Genomic DNA, 21,147 nt, shown 5'->3' with positions numbered 1-21,147 from the left:
ATCTACGTTACGCGAACCACAAATAAGAAAACCGTTCCACCAGTTCCAGTTCCCTAGTCTCTCTCTCACCGGATTTTTGTTCTTCGCGTACAATTAAAATACATTTTCGTCCAACTGCAGCAACAACAGCCGTTTTTAATACGTATGTTGCGGGTCTAACTCTTTTTGTCCCTAGGGAATAACAAGTTATTTTTGTTTTTTAGCGAATTACCCTATAGGGAAGTAGCGATTACCGTAGGTGGCACGGTAAGACCTAGGTCCGGGACCGATTTACTTTTTCATATTGATGTCCCCAGAGGGCAAAAACACAATTCGTTCAAATTTATATAGATGTATATGTCCGTGAACACGATAACTTGAGTAATTTTGTCCAATTTTGATGAAATTTGGTTTAAAGGTGTAATGCGGAATAATCTTGAATGAGTTCGCGAACCAACATGATCGGACCACGGGAACGGGATTTACGGGGGGTTTTATGGGAGTAAAAATTGGTTTTCTCATTTTTGGCCCTCAAAACACAAAATTTCTCAATTTATCTTTAGACTTTTTTCAAGTGCTTAAAAAATAAATCATTTAGTATACCAAAGTTTTTTTGTACCGTTATTAGTAAAGGAGAAAATTAAAAAAAATTAAATTAAAAATTCCCAAATAAGAATTTTATATTCGTACGAAAATATATATATATACATTTATACACATTTGAACGATTGGTGTTTTTGGCCTCTGGGGACATTAAAATGAAAAACGAAATAAACTTGCAGAAATACGGTGTAGTTCATGACCACGCAACTACCCGTGCCCCGTCATAGTGTCCTGTACTGGCCAGTAGCAATGTTAATCCGTATTTTCGTGTTTCGTGTTGTATGTGTGTGTTTTTGTGTTTACCGATGACCTCGATTTGAGTGACATGACATTTTTTAATAGCCTGATGATGGGATTTTAATCCTGAAACCGGTCGCCTACGACAACAATAGGATCACTGACGGACAGGTAATATAAACCATTTCATTCTAAATTAACAAATTGCTGATTGCTGTACCACCATGAACAACAGCATAGTAGTAGTTTATCAATAATGATAATCCCTCCAGCAGTAGTGTATCTTCTACATCTGCATCTGAGCGAAGCAGCGAAAGGCTGACCAGGCAGCGGAAGCTTCAGTCGAAGGCCTTACACGGCGGACGGTCCAAGGCTCCTTTGCATCGAATTTGAAGGTTAAAATAGCTGGAAACAGTTTCGAAAATGAGGCTTATTATTAATTTCATGTTGTAAAAAAGTATTAGATGGTATATGTGCTTGAGCTCAGTATTACACCTTTTACTACGACACAAGCAGTTTATTAGTACAGTATAACTGTGAGGTACAAACAATCCTAAATCTATTAAATTATATCATTATAAAATGCTTTCTATTTTTATGGTATTTTGAAGTACTGTAGTTATTCAACTACTCGTTCAATAACGCTAACTAATTGTCTTTGACAGCTGTACACAACTGATATTTAATTACTAATTAGTAAAGTTTTTGGTCATGAAGGGAGAAATTACATTTGTATACAGACTAAGTTGACCAGACTGATCACGGCTGCCTATCGTAATGGTCACATGACACAAATGTAAGGTCAAGATATCTTTACCAAGAATAGATGTGAAACAAGGCAATGTGTGATGTGGGGTAACGAAAGGAGCCGTATCTACCGCGAGGTCACATTTTAATACAATGTACATTAGAAGTCGAGTGATAAATGTTAGACATTTCCATTTAACTTTCCATCCCTAAATGTAAATCCAAATAGCGATTCATTTGTCCTCGACAAATTGATTACTGGCTGTCTCACGCGGCTACAGTTAAGGTGGTATAAACTGAGGACTTCAAAACTTACAATTACATTTAGGTCACAGTTACAACGTTGTATAATTGTTCTTTGGTTATATGTAAGTCAACTGCATAACCTTAGTAGGATATCGTCGTAATTATTAAATGGAGCGAGCGTAGCGCCCTTATTCTACACTCCTTTTTTTGTTTTACAAATACTCCACCAGAACCTATATCTTCAGGCGGGAGGGCTGGAACTGCACTCACGGTCAGTCCCTGGTCCTAATCCAACTACGGAACTGCACTCACGGTCACTTTGAGCCTTTCTGGAGGTACTGGAACTGCACTCACGGTCAGTTTTTAATTAGCCTATATCACATTGTGCAACACCATGATTGAATTGATTAAAACTTATTAAATTAGTTGAAATATATTGAAAAGTTTTGATTAAATTAATCTAAACGTCAAAAAATAAACTTACTACTGACATTGTAAAAAATACACATATATATGTGCACAGAAAATTCTAGCATAGTATTTACGATAACATGATAGGTTTTTTTCTTATTATAACGAAGCTTCTTTTGTAAAGGTTAGGTTAGGTTAGGTTTTTTATTGTTGTATTTATTGGGACAGACACTAAAACGTGTATTAAATAAAGTACGAGTAATGTCCAGTGGTCGAACTGCACTCATGGTCAAAGGAATTTACAAGGGTTGGAAGGGTAGCCCGCCTAAGCCATATGGAACTGCACTCACGGTCAAAAATCGGTCTTTCACGGCTGAACGCTCGCTAGCCCCTTATAGTCATCTGTTTATTCCGTCCTCTGTCTTACTTTATCCAATCTATATATTAATAGGCAAGCATGTTTCTTTAAAACCTTTTTTCTCAGCTCGTGTGCATCGTAGGGAAAATCTACGCATACCGTTAGAATGCTATTTTCCTGTAGTTGTGCAGAATCCCTTTATAAATTTAAATAGGCTCAAAGATAAGCACAAAAAATGAGTTTAAAAATTTGAAAAAAATTACATGGATCTTATGCATTGCCATGCTGGTGACGAAATAACAACGAAATATAAACAGAAAATCAAAACAAATGGAAGAAACTCCAATCACATGTTTTATTTACAGTGTGGGGTGAAACATTACTGTGTTATTTGCATTTGTGTTACTTAAAACAGACGCTTGAACGTGCGGATCAAACTCAATGCAGTTTGAGCCGTCACTGCTTCGAACGCTGTTCCTAAACATTAGTTTTCTTAAGGCCCATTTAAACTGTAACACATTAGGGTTGTTATTTCGTCCTCCCATAGCTCTAATGCAAGAAAAAAACAGTTCCAAATGATCTTGGGACAACTTATATGTCAACAAGTACTTAAAACCTTCATTTTCAAGTAGTATCGTGGTTAGGGCCATTACAGTGTTAATGTCGGTTATAAACCCCAGCACAAACGTTTTCCTTGGGTGTTTTAGAATAGGAACACCATTTATTTTCAGATTAGAGAGAAAAATCTTTGCCTCTTGCAAAAACTTCTCTTTTGAAGATTTATTTGAGGACTTTATTGGCTCTTTAAAGTTTTTCCCATATGGGTCCCTGGTGTTTAAAATATCAAAAAGTTTATCGATAGTTCTTATAAACTTAATTGTTGCTTCACTACCTGAAAATCGAGAATCTTTAGAACAGAGAAACTCTATGGCGTCTGCAACTCCCGAGCTCAACGTTTGTGCTGCGGTTTTCACACTCATTTTTCTGTTTTTGAATTGAATGTGTTTATCAGTAAGCTTGTTACAAAATGTGTAACCTTCTTGTTTCTGCACATCATTTAACAAGGATATATATTTAAAACTAACTATCCCGTCTGAAGACTGAATCTCACCCATGTCTGCTAAGGCGTTCCTACACAGCTTGAGCATGTGGCAAGCATCTAAGCTTACATAGATTTTTTCGGACATAGTAGGCAAAATAAACCAGGGTTTCTCAGGAAGATCACAGCCAAGCTTTCTAAGAGCACTAATATTATTTGAGGGACCATCACACGTTAGATTGTGTACTGTAACACCAACTTCTTTAAGCTTCAAAATAACAGTTTTTATTAACTGAGATAAAACACTACTGTCTATTGAGTTGATACAAAAATATGCTACAACACATTTAAACGATTTCTGGAGGGAGACAATTTGGAATACAAGCGCTTCTGTAGCTAATTCCTCCTGATTTTCGATGTTTACGTTTCCGAAATCAACATATCCAAAGTTTTTCCCTGCATTATGATCAAATATTACTTGTTTTCTTAAACTAATACAATCAAAAACCAAACTTACATTTCTTAGGCTAGGATTATTTGAAACGTTTGTTTTCAAATAATCAAACACCTCTCCCAATAACCCTGGACAACAGTTAAATTTGGATAACCAGGTCCTAATTGTTGAAGGATTTGGAAGACAAAACCCTATATTCTTTAGATACTTAAAAGCCTTCGGCGAGTAAAAATACAGGGTTAAGGCAAACTCTTTCATTTTTTCTGTGTAATGTTTTTTGGTTCTACTTAATTCATTGTTGTTCAGAGTTGATACAATAAGTTCTAATGGAAATCCACTAAAATTATCCTCTAACAGATTTATTAGCTTTTCTGGCGCGTTAAGTTTTTTTTTAAATATTGTGATCATGTCATTCATTGTCCGTATTTTTTTATCCCGACGTTTCAGCTTCTGTTGAAGGATTTTAACTTTTCTTCTGAGAAGAATTTTCGTCGGTGATGAAACCTAAACACGAATGAAATTAGTAATTACTAATGGTATGTGCCTGAACAAAGTACAAACTTGTAAATGAAGAGTTAGTTATATGGTAATTTAGTGTCATAAAATCAGCCATATTTGTTTAAAGATTTTAAACGGTCACCATTTTGTTAGGTAATTACATTATAATTTGTTTGTAATGGCCTCTTGACAGAAACAAATGAATGTCCAAACTTTGGTTTCCGTAGCTTGAATAATCCCAATATAAATTGTAAAAAAATACAAAATGGCGGCTAGCGGCAGGCGGACATTTGTTGTTCAAATTGATGATTACTATTGGGCCATGACGTTTGTGACATTATTTAATGACCACCCTGTATAATGAAAAAAGATATTCTCTCGTTCAGACATCGGATAAACCTTCCTTTTTTTACCGGGAACAACAAGATTTGATGTAAGTAGAAGTCAATAGATACATTATAATTAATTAATAATTACAATTACCTGTTTCTTATTTTTGGTGGTGGATGAGCAGTCTGTTGGAGTTTCATTTGTTGTATTTCGTTTATTCTGTGCTTCGGTAAAGGAAGTAAGTGTATTATTCTCGTTATGTATGTCATTGTTGTCGTTGATGTCGGTATTTGTATTTGATGTTTTCCTTGAGACCTGTAAAAAATCAATTCCGTCAAAAGGTATTACTCTGCAAACCAAATGAGTTAATTTTAAACTGTAGAAAAAAATACAATTTCAGCGTATATTATTTTATATGTTTAAGACTTGTTAATTTAAAGCAAGTCTACACTAAGAATAGGTTTATTAGTTTTAGTTTGTGGTAGGTACTAACCTCAGCTCGAAATAAAGTTCTTCTGTGTTTTGGTGCACTTGATTGAAGGTGCAAATTTGGGGGGAACTCGAACACAGAAGGAACTGAATTTGGTTTTAATCTTTTAACAATCCCTCCTACTTCGTAGTCACTTTCTTGAAAATGTTTAGAGCAAAGTACGGTGGTGTTGTTTGGCGTAAACTCTTTTCTTTTTGTAGCTAATGCCCATCTCCTTCTCAGGTCAGGATTTTTCGGAAATCTGGAAAAAATGTCCAATTATAGTACTATATATAAAACCTTTATTGTCATAATGAAGTAATTAATTTGTTTAAGCAAATGAATGGCAATTAATTAGTTTGCTAGTTTATAATTCACCAACAGGGGATCTGCTGGGATTTTATACAGTTTAATTACAGGTATATAAAGTCTCAAATCAACTACGTTGGTACTGGTTAACGATTAAACAGTTTAAATCGACCTACACTAAAACTTATAATTTAAAGGGCTAAGCCTAATACTGGACAGTAAGTATGCAAAAAATTATTGGCTTATTAGCTAAGTGTATTTACATAACCCTAATACTATTAGTTTTATATTACAGCAAAGTAAGTTAAAGACTACGGAACGTTTAGTTTTTCTTACCTGTGAAACGATAAGCTGCAGCCTTTTGAAAATTGATTACTACAACCAAATGCTGCACAGAACTGTACCATATTTCAACATAATAGAAACATACAACTGGCTCCAAAATGATGGTAAATACACAAACAGAGACGAGCCATCAACATATTGGCACCTGACACACGTGTACGTGAAGCGCTGCCGATGGCGGGAAACCCCTTACAGTGGTGGGGGGAGCACTATCGCCACCGGACCGCTCTAGCCGCTACTCCGCCACCTCAGTCAGCGATCCAGTGTTGTTATTATAGATCTATGGCCTCATCCCAGCTGTTGTCAAGGTCACGGCCACAGTGGGTAGTAGGCCTACCCATTATAGTCCTACCTTGTTGTTTTTGTTGTTCATGTGTTGTTGTAAATGCAGATAAGTTATTTATCCATATTACTGCAGCTAAGCAATCCGCAATCCAGTTCTTCTATGCTATAAATCGTTTAAAAACGTCATAAAGTCTGAAAACGTTTCTCATAACAGAGAAAGCTTTATAAAGAACTATCTATGGGTTTGGTAGTTTTCGTTGTTCATAGTAGATTGGAATAATTAATATAATACATTATGGCTAATAGGCACAATATAACTAAATTCTAATTTCAAAATAAATATGAATTTCCAAAATATCAAATTCGTGCCTCAATCATAATGTTACTATGAAATTATATTATATTATATTTGCTTATCAAAGACATTTTCCTAAGGAGCCAAGTTACGAGACCACGATGTAGGCTGAAACTAATACAGCAGAAATACGCACCCTACTACGATGCCTGTTGGTTTTAAAACTTTATTCAATTCCAAAAATTAGAATTAGACTATAGATGTCTAATATTAATTAACTAAAAGGTAGACATCTGAAACAAGATCAGATTTTCAAATGTTATTAAAATACCACAAATTGTCGCTGGTGTTTTTTCTTCTAATAAAATAGAACTTTGAGGTTTTCAAGTACTAGATAGAATCCAAGAATGTCAAATTTTGGGTGCGACATGAGTGTAGATCTATGATGACATAATAAATTGTGGTGGACTTGACCAATCTAAAGAAATTATAGATATTTACTCAGAAAAGTGGACATGGTTTTCTCATTCATTTACTCACTCAACTCAATATTTATTTACATTTTTGAAAGTAAACGCTAACATTTTAATAATTAGAAAACATATGACTTAAATAAAGAAATTATGGTAAAGTCTAACCATTCTCCGCCCCTTGAGATACCCTGTATCTCAAGATCAGTCCGTTGGAATGACAATCAGTTTTGAGATGGATCGTTTGATTATTCCACTTGTCGTTTTTAAGGTGACCACACGTACTATTCCATCAGTTCCTGGATGTACTTCTTCTACTCTGGCAGTGTGCCACTTACATGGAGGAATATTTTCTTCCTTGATGATGACTAGATCTCCGACCTTTAAATTCTTTGTTACCTCCGTCCATTTGCTTCTTTGTTGTAAGTTATTTAAATATTCTAGAGACCACCTCTTCCAGAAATGTTGATTCATTTGTGTTACAAGTGTCCATCTTTTTACGTGATTAATTTTATCACCAGTCAAATCTCGGTTAGGAACTGAGGTTAAAGGAGCAAAAATAAGAAAATGCCCAGGTGTAATAACATTTAAGTCTCTTGGGTCATTAGACATAGGGGATAATGGTCTTGAATTAAGGCAAGCTTTGATTTCAACCAGTAAAGTGGAGAGTTCTTCGAAGTTTAACACTTGATCGCCCATTACTCGAGTTAGGTGAATCTTCATAGATTTAATTGCTGACTCCCACAATCCACCAAAGTGTGGTGATGATGGAAAAAATGAAGTGCCAGTTGATACTTCGTTCTTGAGAAAATCTCGAAATTGAATCGAACTTGACAATTTCACGGTGTAGTTGGTTATAGGCACCTTTAAAATTGGTTGCGTTGTCAGAATACATGTCGTTAGGAAATCCTCTTCGACCAACAAATCTTTTGAAAGCGCTCAAAAAGGCATCTGAAGTTAAATCGGAAACTAATTCAATGTGGACAGCTTTGGTAATCAAACAAACAAATAGTGCAACATAACTCTTTAAGAATACTTTTACTCTTCCTCCCATCCTTTTTGTAGTAATAGGACCGGCAAAGTCTATTCCTGTTTTACTAAAGGCTCTTCCAACATTGACTCTGGAGATTGGTAAATTACCCATTATATTGGAAGCTGTTGACGATTTGTACCTGATACATGTTGTACAACTCCGAATAACTGACTTTATTTCATTCTTGATGTTAATAATCCAATATTTTTGTCGTATTACATTCTGAACCAATTGAGTGCCAGCATGTAGATGTCTGATATGTTCATTTCTAATCAGAAGTTTTGAAAAATGATGCTTTCCTGGCAATAACAATTGATGTTTCATGTCAAACGGTATATTTGCATTTGCCAATCTGCCTCCAACTCGCAAGAGACCCTCCTCGTCCAAAAATGGGAATAGATTTTTCAGTTTACTCTTGTTTTTGACATGTCCATGTTTTTTCAGTTGCTTTATTTCATCCTGAAAACATTCTTCCTGGATAAGTTTGACAATTGTTTTTGTAGACTTCTCAATTTCACTGCTGTTTAAAGACCCCTTTTCTCTTTCTTCTTCAGGTTTTCTTGTGTTATTTGTAAATCTCAAGATATAAGCAACAATACATATGATCTTAAAATAGCTTGAGAAGTTCATCAATTTCTTAAGCAAAGTTGACTTTTCTTGGGAAAACAAAATTTGAGTGGATGTTTTTCGTAACTCTGGGATTTCTTATGTAACTCTTGGGAATGTATATGACCATGAACATTGAATGCGGTAGTAAATGATCCAATTAAGGTGAAGAGGGTGGTGCGCCGAAACGTCAATTACAGCCCAATTGGGAGTGAGTCAGTCCAATTACTTGCTTATCTTGGATTACACTCGAAACAAGCCACAAGGCGCCAATGCCGCCAATCGCTGTGTTTGTTACGGTGAAAACATGTATGTCATCAACTGTAAACCTACAATCCCACGATTCCATAACGTAAATATGATACAACTTATTCTTGCCTTGAATGGTGCGTGGCTGGTCCAGTGATTAACAATGTCTCAGGTTCAAATCCCGCAAATCGCCGATGGTTTGTGGCTACATGATAATACCTGACCCGTGGCTGATCGCTCATGTTACTAGAACTTCTGTCTATTGATTAAAAGCGATAAGACAAGTATAATTTCCTTTGTAAAGGAATCGTTGGGCAACCGCTCCAACGATAACACTAAACAAGTACACAGCTACACTAGTCTCAGAAAGTAGATAAATCCCAATAAGAGATTGTTAGGGAATTGTTTGAGAATTACCTTCTAACTCGAGTGTATATGTAAGTGTTCCAAAAGAGTTGAATGGCAAAAAATTGTTCAGTTAAGTACAATTCTATTTTTCGTTGAATAAAACTGGAGGGAAATGTCAAGAGTTTTGCTGTAAAGAGTGTGTTATCGCTCATACGGGTTAGTTACGAAGTTGGTTTGAGCAAAATTGCATTTAAAGAGGGGGCTGTGATTGTGACAAGTAGTGACCTTTTCTCCTGGACAAGTATTACGTTGTCATTTAAATTGATTGGTACACAAGCATAACGTGTTTCAAGGGTAAATACCTTAATGAACCACATAAAAATATATAATGAAACTAACTAACCTTTAGAAAAGCAGATCCAAAATATATGATACAAATGGTGGCAGCAGTTACATCATCTGCAGATACAGACGCAAAGAGCGAACATGCACTGGCATTATCAGCCTTGCTGTATAAGCACGTAAATGGTTCTCTGAAACTCAAGTGGAATCTTACTAACGAATTGTAGTATTGCAGTTTACGAATGGAAATTTCCACTAGTTACGTAGGTTAGGTGGTAAAGTGTGAGTTGCATTATGTGAATTGTACACGTATAAATGGGAATTCTCATAATGTATAATAAAAACAATATCAAACAATGAATACCGATCGGCCATACGTTATATTTTGTATGTGCTCTTATTCATCCTCTAATTTGTTTTTAATTTTTATGACGCAATATCAAGGAAAATACAACACTGCAGCACCTTTCAGGAGAGAATTATTTTTTTACATAATTATTTGAACCTTTATCTACGGTCAAATAATTCTGGAAATGAATAATGTATGAATGAATACTTTTTAATGTATTTATTACTTAATACTTTAATACTTTTCAATGAAATGGCGACCATACAAAGTAGGTATTTTAAGCCAAGTATGAATGAGTGTAGGGTGAGTGGCGCGATCTTGTAGTCTTGTTAGTGACAAAAGGCCGACTTATTCCTAGACACAGCTGTTAATTTCCCATACTGCCACCATGCAGCATTACTTATGCATGTATTATTAGCGCTGTAAAAACTATATTCAATCATTGACTGTACACAGACTATTCCACAACTTGTAACAAACAAACAAAGGTCATAGCCTTCAATACAGTAACTCTAAAAAATTGTTTACGTTTCCTAGCTTTGCGTTACAAAGTTGCACTTTGAGATGGTCCTCCCTGTTGGGCTGTTGTTTGTCTCGGCAGACGACGGCTGGGGAGTGAGGAGGGTGTGTTCTGCCGAGTGACCTTGTGACATCACCTAGTGTCTTATCAGTCCAGATATCACCTTATCAGCACGCAGCCCCGGTGACGCAGATGGGCGGGCCCACAGGCTGCTCTTTGAGCCTAATTTTGATAAATATAGCCGTATATTTTTTGTTTGTGGATTTAATATCAATAAAATCCAAAGTCTTGTCAACTAGAGACGAAAATAACTGTGCATATTTTTGTATTTTTGCTGTCGTGCATGAGGATTATTTCTAAGTACCAGAATTCACGATGAGCGATAGGTCGCAAATCATCGGTATCCGACCAAACACAGAGTAAAAGGCATTCTGATCAACCAAGTATATCACACTTCACCAAAATAGAATTATTTCGGAGTTAAATATTATTTAAAATCAATTTAAGAATACCGTTACAAAATTAATACAGAAATCATTCGTTTCACATTTTAGAAAAATTAATAATATTATTTTTGATACATCGAAAAGTATTGGTATTCAATACATTTATAGTGGAGCTTAAGACCTAATTTCTTTAACTAAATTTAATATGATAAATTAATCATAATTTTTAAAAATTTAAAAATTTTAGTATGACTAATTTACTAAGCGTTTTAAGTAGGCTACTATGACATTGTTGAGGATGGATGTAGTCGTATTGGTCTATCAAACAATTCTCTGGTAGTCCAAGCAAACTAAAAAAACTGACACAGGGAACGTTAAAAAAATTGCAAGAAAACATTTTATGGTTTTATTTTGTAGTGTTGGGTCTGCAGAGTGACATACTAAAATTTTCCAAACATCGGTCCACAGGAAACCTCCTAAGATCACGATTTAAAATGGTGTCTTTTCCCAACATAGGACAAATTTGAAAAAAATATACCACATGCATATTTTTTTCAAAATTTTCTGAGATATTGACTTGGGACGACCACGGATGTTTATGGGGTAAATAGTACTTCATTTTGATAGGGAACTCATTTTGGACCACCATATTGGATCCGCCATATTGGATATTAATAAAAAAAATTAAATGTAATGATAACGTTGTGACACATCTTTATAAATAGATTTTCACGCCGATTTCAATGCCGAAATATATGTTCTGTATTCGTTTTTAAATATCTGTCTACGTTTTGAATATACAGTATATTCAAACGAAAACTCTCCCCCATACGTTTCTAATGGACGTTTCGTACTTTGAACATTTTTAAAGATAATTTGTCTTATATCTCCAGCTCTTATCAACGCTTGCAGTTCAGTCTAGCCTTTAAATATTCTGTAATGTAAGGGGCTTTTATTTTACCTATTGATCATTCAAATCGAACTAGTTAGCGACGAGCTACAATCTCCAAAACAATATTAAATTTAACTTTTTAGAAATCTTTTATTATTAAAAGATTTTTATCTCGAGTTGTTAATACGTCACCAAGTTCTTTCTGATTTTGAATTACTTAGTAAATGTTTGGCTTTAATTTTATTAATCACTATATAAAATCTGACTAATCTAAAGTGACTCGTGGACCTTCATTTAACATTACATTATTTTTATTTAGAAGTTTGTCTTTGGTTTAAGACATATATACCCAATTATAAAAAACAATCCATAAGTAATCTTTAGCTAAAATAAAAGTCAATACTTTGAGGAATTATTTAACACCATTATGAGTTTTGGGAGTTATTTATAATTGGTGACATAATACCATTTAACTAAAGACAAATTTCAAAATAAAAATAATTTTATGTTAAATTAAGGCACTCTGCTAATTTTAAATTTGCCAGATTTTATTAATTAAAGCAAAACAATAAATGAGTAATTTGAGACCACAAAGAACTTTGTGACGTATTTAACAACGTGAGATACAAATCCTTTAATAAAAAAAGATTTCAAAAAAGTTAAATTTAATATTGGTTTGGGGATCATAGCTCGTCTCTAACTCGTTCGATTTGAATGATCAATAGGCCAAATGAAAGCCCCTTACATTACAGAATATTTAAAGGCTAGACTGAACTGCAAGCGTTGATAAGAACTGGAGATATAAGAAAAATTGTCTTAAAAAATCTACGAAAGTACGAAACATCCATAAGAAATGTATGGGGGAGAATTTTCATTTGAATATATCTTCAAAACGTAAACATAATTTTAAAAATGGATTTCGGCATTGAAATTTGCGTGAAAATCTAGTTTATAATGATGTGTCACAACGTTATCATTAGGCCTACATTTGATTTTTTTTATTTATATCTAATATGGTGGGTCCAAGATGGCGGCCAAAAATGAGTTCCCTATCGAAATAAAGTAGTAACCACCCAATAAACATCTGTGGTCGTCCCAAGTCAATGTCTAAAAAAATTGAATAAAATAATGCATGTGGTATATTTCTTTCAAATTTGGCCAATGATGGGTAACGCCGCCATTTTAAATAGTGATTTTAGGTGGTTTCCTGTCGACCGATTTTTAGCAACTTTTAGTATGTCACTCTGCAGACCCAACACTACCAAATAAAAACCATAAAACGTTTTCTTGCAATTTTTTAAGGTCATATCCTCTTTTTCTCTGACTATGGACACACTTATTGTTTTGAATGTCTATTAATCGTATAGTATCAAAACATAACATCAAATTAGGTATCTGGAAATCCCCTCACCATTAACGTTAAAATAACAAACACCTGGGCGTGTCAACAAGGGGTCGTCAGCTGATTGGTTGAGCTTTGTTGATTGTTGAACAGATGATTAGCGGCGCCCCAAGCCCGGACCGTTGGCTGATGCAATGACCGGTCATTAATAAAAGCTTAACACACCAGATAATGTCAAGATACTGTCTATGACGTAGATATACTTAGAACAATAACATGTATAGATCGCGTTAGTTGTCGACAAAAATAACATAAAACCATTAGACCCCTACCATTGAACGGGTTGCAACAGATGTGTAGGATTGATTTGCTGTATACTATACTGGACATCAACAGTATATGGAATGGATTAGATGTAGCCAAATCAATTATAGTCTAATGAACCGTCCAAAGAGTCTACTATTAATTTTAATTCTTAATTTTTAATACTTGATCACGATCATTTATGTAACATTAAAGATGCTATAGTTTGCGTTATTCCAATGTTATATTTTCGCTTGAGATTCGTCAAAAGTCTGGTTTCCAATAGACATCAGTAATAGCATTGACTATACACCTCTACAGGTGTATAGCGTTTGCTTAATTCAACCGCGTTATATTCATTCTAAAAATGGCTACAAATTTAACATAGAAATGGGACATCTATTTGACTATTTCTCTACACAGTCAACTATTGTGGTAAGTGCTGACCTGTTATTTGCGTGTATAATCTTTGTAAAGTTTATATCAGCAACACCGCAACTTTATAACCTACGCCAAAGGTCTCCGTATAGTTTCTTACAATTGCTATAGGTAAAAGCTGATATCTTATTTATAAAACATGAAGGAAGCAATACTACATAAACGTAAGAAATAAACTGTATATGACATAAAAGTCTCCAAATTAAAGCAGTTAATCATTTTTCTCGACCAGTAGAGAGACCAGTAGAACAATGAAGGAAATTGGACTGGTAAACAGCCACAGAGTAATACCTCGGATTTCTTTTCTCTGTGGAAATAGGTTTATTTTAAACTTGGTCAGGTCTGTAACTTTATCATTATCATTATTATCAATTGAGATGGGGACGCCACCTTGGTGAGTGTTTTAACCCAATTGTGTGAAGGATGGGTGTAGAATGGAGTGAGATGATCTGTGTAGATTTTTTTTTTTTTTTGCTCGTATGTACGCCAGCGGCATTTTTGTAATGAAGTCAAACACTTTTAAGGGAAAGCGGTCCAAACCCATTGACTTAAGACCAGCTGTGTTTCATTAGCCATGATCAATTATTTAAAGCCTACTGATCGGGAACAGCTGGGTACTTTAAAAATACGTCCTCTTCAAAACAAGCTTGGTTGTGTGTTTATTTTGGGTTTATGGTAAATTTCTCCTCTTGGAACCGGTTAGGCGTGTGTAGGAGGCGCGGCCATGGACTGGTGCAACTGTGTCCTTCCTTCCTCCAGTCTCCAAAGACCAACGATATAAACAACTACTGTACTATGTATAAGACTTCCCTGCGGACAGCGGAGTACGGCTAATAGCTGTGCAGGGGTCAATGGACTCGAGTATAGGTACTTGAGAACAACTTGAGAACTGTGCAACATTATATCTACGTACATCAGTCACCTAGCTCTAAATATAATTTATCTGGCAATGTTAAGAAATAAACGTAGTTGGAAGTTTTGATTCGATTCATTGAGATAGCTTCTTACTCTGAGGTGCGTATTTTAAGCTGGAGTATGGATGCACGAAGAGGGTAGAATAGAGTGAGATGATCTGTTTAGCTTTGTTGGTAAGGTCAGCTGTTTATTTAGTACAGACCATTTATTTAAAGACCAATTATAAAGGACAGCTGGGACCAGTTTCGACCATCAAAGAGGTACTGACTTTTCACAAGATCGAACCAGCGACCTTCTAGGGAGCACTTTAACCACTGAGCTGCCCATCTATTCAGTGTTCACAGTATGACTATCTGATAGTTAGAATAATTCGTTAATACCAAGGTTAAAATGTGGTTCGGATTCCACTATGAACTGTAGGACCCTTAGTTGCCATTAGCTGTATGGGCTATTAATTAACAGCTGTGTCTAGAGATCGTGTAAAAATTGATGATTTTGTTATGGCCTTAGTCACTAACAAGACTACAAGATCGTGCCACTCATCCTACACTCATCCTTCACTCATATTTGGGTTAAAATACGCACATAGTGGCGTCTCCATCTTAAATAATTGATATAATTGATTGACTTCTATTGGATATCACTAATCATCTAAATTATTCAAAGTAAACCGTGTACGTAATATTTTACGTAACTTTATGTACGTAAACCGTGTACATATAAACCAGCTTGCCATATAACTGAATTAATATGTTGATAACAGGAAATCTATGTAATTGTATGCCTCAGAGAAAAACAATAATGTGTATATTTGTCAACTAGCTCGTCATCAATTTGAATTCCACCATTGTAACGACTGTTGAGAACTCCCTTGCCAGTGGTCTCTGTATGACTGCTCGGTTGACAACATGTTTGTCGATGGTGGCTGACACTGATCTTGTTGTTTACTTTATTTGATCAGTGTAACAGTAACAAGTAATGTTAACAGGTATCGCTGTCCACTGCCGGCACACATGGAATCTATGATTTGTGGCTAAGTCAGTCCATGTCTAATTTATCTTGAGTTTGCGTCAACTGTAGACATAGTTCGTTGTAAATAATGTCAATGTCACAGCTTGAACTACTGTATATAATAGTACCGGGGCACTGAGCCTTGCTCAAAACAATATAATAGTACAGGGTGACCAGGACATGGCTCGGTATAGTTTTTAGGAAATCGTCGAAGCCGTCATCAAGATCTTTGTGCGAGCAAGCAAGCAATCATACAAACAAACATTGCTCATATAAGAGTTTAGGATATAGACATAATATTTTATGGTTTACAACAATAGTTATTTGTGTAACTAGTGTGCGAAGTATTTTCCTACAGTTATTGTAAAGCATATAAATAATTTAGTCTTTCAAACACACTATAACGTTTTATAACATTACATAACGTTTTTAGGTTATGTTAAATCCAAGCATTGAACGGAATGGGAAACGCTGCACCAGCGTAGTCGTAGTATCTTCAAGTGTTGAGAAGCGTATACGTATTTACTTGCCTAGTTAAAGAATGTTTTGTGACTAATCCGGTGCCATTTCTTAAGGAAGAATCGAGTAAAAAACAATAATTAATGTAGGTAAGGATTATGATCTGTTTGCTTTGTACTATAGGCCCTACTAAATATTTCTTCAAGTAATATTAAAACTTCAGCATAAGCATTTCTCTAAAAAATACTCCCATGGGATCACCTGAAGACTTGATAAAATTAGTTCTGTCCGATTTAAGTAAAAAGCTGTTCATGAAAGCTATTCGTATCTGACGCCAGTGCACTCAAACGTCACCAGCACGGAACGTGCATCAACACTCGTTTCGGGGTTTACAGCAATATAAATACAGTAATTGTCTATTTTCACTTAATGGTAAAATCACTAGTATATAATAGCCTATCTTTGCATAAACATTGATTTGACAACATACACTGTTAATGTTGCACTGTATTCTACTATTTATATACACTAGATCACACATTATACATTACTTTTCCACGCCTAGGTCCTACCATATACCAATTACCAGTATGTGTATATATATAGTGCATGGACCAACCAACTTTATCTATTGCCCTACCAGGAATACCACCGTGGTAGTTACTTTGCTATGTGGATATTAGGGCTAATGGAGGAATACAGTTTGAGAAGGAGCTATTTGTAGAGGCGACGACTGTACCGTCAACGAGACGCGACTGTACTTATTATTGACAGAGAGGGTCGAAGATCGGGTACATTGAGCCATAATTTGAGTGAATCTGGTTGTGTTGGTAACACTGAAGTTCACAGTTCACAGCTGATCAGATGCGGCCATGTTGATCCACTTTCAAAACTTAGGTTAGAAAATGTTTTCCTCTTGATAATTTTTAGTTTCCTCGGCTCGTGCGCTGGCTTCCTACTACAACATCTTCGAGACAAGGTAATAAATTATATATCAAATAATGACATAATTTAAGTATCCTATGTCTCGTATTTATATTGGATAAAGTCTGGACGGATAACATAAAATGGCGTACGTGATTTTTTTTTTAGTAGGATGAAAATATTACAATTAGTTCAATAATGTAAAATAACCATTAACTTTTGATAAAAGTGTATGACTAATATAGTTCACAAAGATAAGTCACATATAGTTTTAAAAATACGGCTAGTTATTGCTGATCAATTTGCTTAAATTACTTAATTTATTGTTGGTGGTATTCAGTAAAACTAGTATCAAATCCAAATACGACCATCTATAGATTCAGTAAGATTTGTTTTTTGTTAATCCGATTTGAACAAAACATTGTAAAATCCTTTATCAAACAATGGGTCGCTAGTGGCACTCACGCTACTACCAGGGTCGCTTCTGGCACGATTTTGGCTGGGTCGCTTCTGGCACGATTTTGGCTGGGTCGCTTCTGGCACGGTCGCTTCCGGCACGTAATCATCCAATACTGTTATACTATATTTAAACAATTACAGTGTGTCGTTGGTATATTTAACGAACAATTAAAAAGGAGAAAAATAAACTACGATTGTGGAACGATTAAGTAAACTTATTTTACGTCCTTCTTCATTTATGGACGGAGTTCCACAGTCGTAGTTTATTTCTCTCCTAAGTAATTATCTTATAAAATACGCTTAATATAACGATTCTACATATTATGAATAGCATAGTACATTTTGTAACATTTTACGAACTTCTTGCCAAATATTATTATATCTCAATTCACAAATATAACTATTAGTAAGTGTCATCAATTACTAGATAAACTCGATCCATTTGCAAAACCTAATCCCATATGTTACGTAATAGCGATAAACATACTGTACTAAATAACCTTTGAGATAATGCTACCACCGTGTGCTAATCTGTAACCTTCAATAGAACAATGCATTGAAGGGGCGTTGCTATATTCATTCAAGTTTAGAAGTATGTTAAGGTCGTAGTAAAAAGATGATAACAAGTAAAAGTGGCCTAGTAGTTAATATAATGCGCATCGATCTTTGTCCAAGTACAAAGCGGTCTAGTTTTAACAGCAACAAAGAAAATTCAATAACAAGATGTCCAGAGTATTAGAACCATTACCATTAAACGAATGCGAGAGATTTTACTTAAGAAACCTTCATTAAGTTTTAAATGAGGAACCTTTTGCTGTCACAACTTTGATGTTACAAACTGTATATATATGAACAAGGAGTGTTGAATTTGAAGGGACTATGAATATTGTGTACGTTACAAGGGTTGTAAGTGTGTATGAATGGGAAATAAATTGTCATGCCCCATTGACGGACATATAAATAACAATACAGTATGGTTTATTGAACATCTTAAGACATACAGCCACTGTATAACATAATCATCCAATGACCAACTAAACTTTGTAAAGATGTCAGTTAAAGCATTGTCAAAGCAATGACTCATATTTGGACTCATCAGACCCATCCTTATCGTTGATAGACTTGCATATCTCCTTCAACACTTCTGTGGGGCACTGTTTGTGGACTAAGTTCTGCGATGAATTATTGAGATAAAATCTTCTCATCAATGCCAATTCAGTTCCTTTGCCACTAATTATGAATGATTCAGTTCTTGCATCATATTAGTTAGGCCATGAAATGGTTCCTAGGAAAATGCAAATACAGTGAACGATTAATATACAAATCCAGTGGGTTGACTTTCAATCAGCTGTTAAACTTTAGGCTAAGTCAAATCAAATCAATCGTCTTACTTTTTACAAGTAGATTATATGCAAAAGAGACAACTGGTCTGTTGCAGAATGCAGCGATGGCGAGGCGACGCTGAGAGAACGGACCTTGTTCCTCCTGGTACCTGTTGTCTGTAGATGCTTGACTGTAGCTTTATGCAGGATGCAGTGTGGGAGAAGATGAGAGAACGGACTTTGTTCCTGGTCTTCTGGTACCTGTTTTCGTTTTCTGTAGTTGTTTGACTGTTGCTTGTTGCAGGATGCCGTGATGGCGACGCTGAGAGAACGGACCTTGTTACTGGTCTCCTGATACCTGTTGTCTGTATTTGTTTGACTGTTGCTTGTTGCAGGATGCCGTGATGGTGACGCTGAGAGAACGGACCTTGTTCCTGGTCTCCTGGTACCTGTTGTCTGTATTTGTTTGACTGTTGCTTGTTGCAGGATGCCGTGATGGCGACGCTGAGAGAACGGACCTTGTTCCTGGTCTCCTGATACCTGTTGTCTGTATTTGTTTGACTGTTGCTTGTTGCAGGATGCCGTGATGGGGACGCTGAGAGAACGGACCTTGTTCCTGGTCTCCTGGTACCTGTTGTCTGTATTTGTTTGACTGTTGCTTGTTGCAGGATGCCGTGATGGGGACGCTGAGAGAACGGACCTTGTTCCTGGTCTCCTGGTACCTGTTGTCTGTATTTGTTTGACTGTTGCTTGTTGCAGGATGCCGTGATGGCGACGCTGAGAGAACGGACCTTGTTCCTGGTCTCCTAGTACCTGTTGTCTGTAGTTGACTGTTGCTTGTTGCAGAATACAGTGAAGGAGAAGATGAGAGAACGGACCTTGTTCCTGGTCTCCTGGTACCTGTTGTCTGTATTTGTTTGACTGTTGCTTGTTGCAGGATGCCGTGATGGCGACGCTGAGAGAACGGACCTTGTTCCTGGTCTCCTGATACCTGTTGTCTGTATTTGTTTGACTGTTGCTTGTTGCAGGATGCCGTGATGGGGACGCTGAGAGAACGGACCTTGTTCCTGGTCTCCTGGTACCTGTTGTCTGTATTTGTTTGACTGTTGCTTGTTGCAGGATGCCGTGATGGGGACGCTGAGAGAACGGACCTTGTTCCTGGTCTCCTGGTACCTGTTGTCTGTATTTGTTTGACTGTTGCTTGTTGCAGGATGCCGTGATGGGGACGCTAAGAGAACGGACCTTGTTCCTGGTCTCCTAGTACCTGTTGTCTGTAGTTGACTGTTGCTTGTTGCAGAATACAGTGAAGGAGAAGATGAGAGAACGGACCTTGTTCCTGGTCTCCTGGTACCTCTTTCTGTAGTTGTTTGACTGTTGCTTGTTGCAGGATGCCGTGATGGCGACGCTGAGAGAATGGACCTTGTTCCTGGTGGTGTACGGTGCGTTGTTCCTAGTCTCCTGTGGGATCGTATGTATCAAGATCTGGCTATATCTGATCTGCTGTCAGTGTCTTCGTCGTCGAAGGGTGGAGGATCGTCAGGAGATTCGTTTTCCGCCTCCCAAACTACAGGAACGCGTTTCCTCCAAGAACAATGTATACTTACGAACCGTGGACGGACACCAACACAGTCATTGAATTACAACATATCACATCTGTACAATATTTTTTATAAAAATGACCTTATAAACTATTTGTACTGTTATTTGTTTATATCATATTCATATTTCTCATATATAACCTCAGCATATAACCAAGTAGTATTTAGAATACGAAGTTAGAATTTGGGAAATCTTTACGAGATTACTGTAGTTTAGTGACCTCCGTGATCTCTAGCCAGGACTTTACCTGAGAGGAACGAAATAAGTAATGAGAATAGTTTAGACCTTGGTCTTAATTACCACTAACATGCCAGTTAATGCTTCTTCCCTAGAGGAAAATAAGTTAAAATGCATTTATTCATCTCATAAATAACATTTTAAAACACGTCATAACTGATAAACCGCATTGGCGCTGATAAAGAACAACTTAGTTGAACTATCAGAATATTAGTAGTGAATCAAATATAAATGTGATAAAACAGGAAGAAATTAACTATCATCTCTTGTAGAACGCC

At 36.0% G+C, this 21,147-nt stretch overlaps 1 protein-coding gene and 1 long non-coding RNA gene across 2 annotated transcripts; one reads left to right on the top strand and one right to left on the bottom strand.

Annotated features, from left to right (window-relative positions):
* Positions 1-963: 963 nt before the first annotated feature.
* LOC128984154 (THAP domain-containing protein 2-like) lies at positions 964-7,549 on the bottom strand. Its single transcript, XM_054403444.1, has 5 exons — positions 7,361-7,549; positions 6,017-6,078; positions 5,396-5,633; positions 5,056-5,217; positions 964-1,224 (listed from the first exon to the last, which is right to left on the bottom strand). The coding sequence occupies exons 1-5, from the start codon at positions 7,547-7,549 to the stop codon at positions 1,216-1,218; spliced, it is 660 nt and encodes a 219-aa protein (XP_054259419.1). The 3' UTR covers positions 964-1,215.
* A 9,539-nt stretch (positions 7,550-17,088) lies between these two features.
* LOC128987875 (uncharacterized) lies at positions 17,089-20,736 on the top strand. The gene is made up of 2 exons (XR_008490290.1): positions 17,089-17,307; positions 20,421-20,736. It is a non-coding gene; the product is annotated as an uncharacterized LOC128987875 (long non-coding RNA).
* The last annotated feature ends 411 nt before the right edge of the window (positions 20,737-21,147 follow it).

The sequence above is a fragment of the Macrosteles quadrilineatus genome, unplaced genomic scaffold (assembly GCF_028750875.1).
Source record: "Macrosteles quadrilineatus isolate MER2022 unplaced genomic scaffold, UCM_ALF_1.0 Scaffold_2__2_contigs__length_208266976, whole genome shotgun sequence".
NCBI classification, from domain to species: domain Eukaryota; kingdom Metazoa; phylum Arthropoda; class Insecta; order Hemiptera; family Cicadellidae; genus Macrosteles; species Macrosteles quadrilineatus.
This window is presented reverse-complemented; position numbering and strand designations above follow the sequence as displayed.

Bases quoted from the DNA above. Each gene is read 5' to 3' on its own strand.
- LOC128984154 (XM_054403444.1), bottom strand. From the start codon at position 7,549: ATGAATCAACATTTCTGGAAGAGGTGGTCTCTAGAATATTTAAATAAC. The intron at 5,634-6,016 runs GTAAGAAAAACT...CATTTTTTCCAG, and splicing joins TGCAGCTTATCGTTTCACAG to ATTTCCGAAAAATCCTGACC. The intron at 5,218-5,395 runs GTTAGTACCTAC...GATTTTTTACAG, and splicing joins GAACTTTATTTCGAGCTGAG to GTCTCAAGGAAAACATCAAA.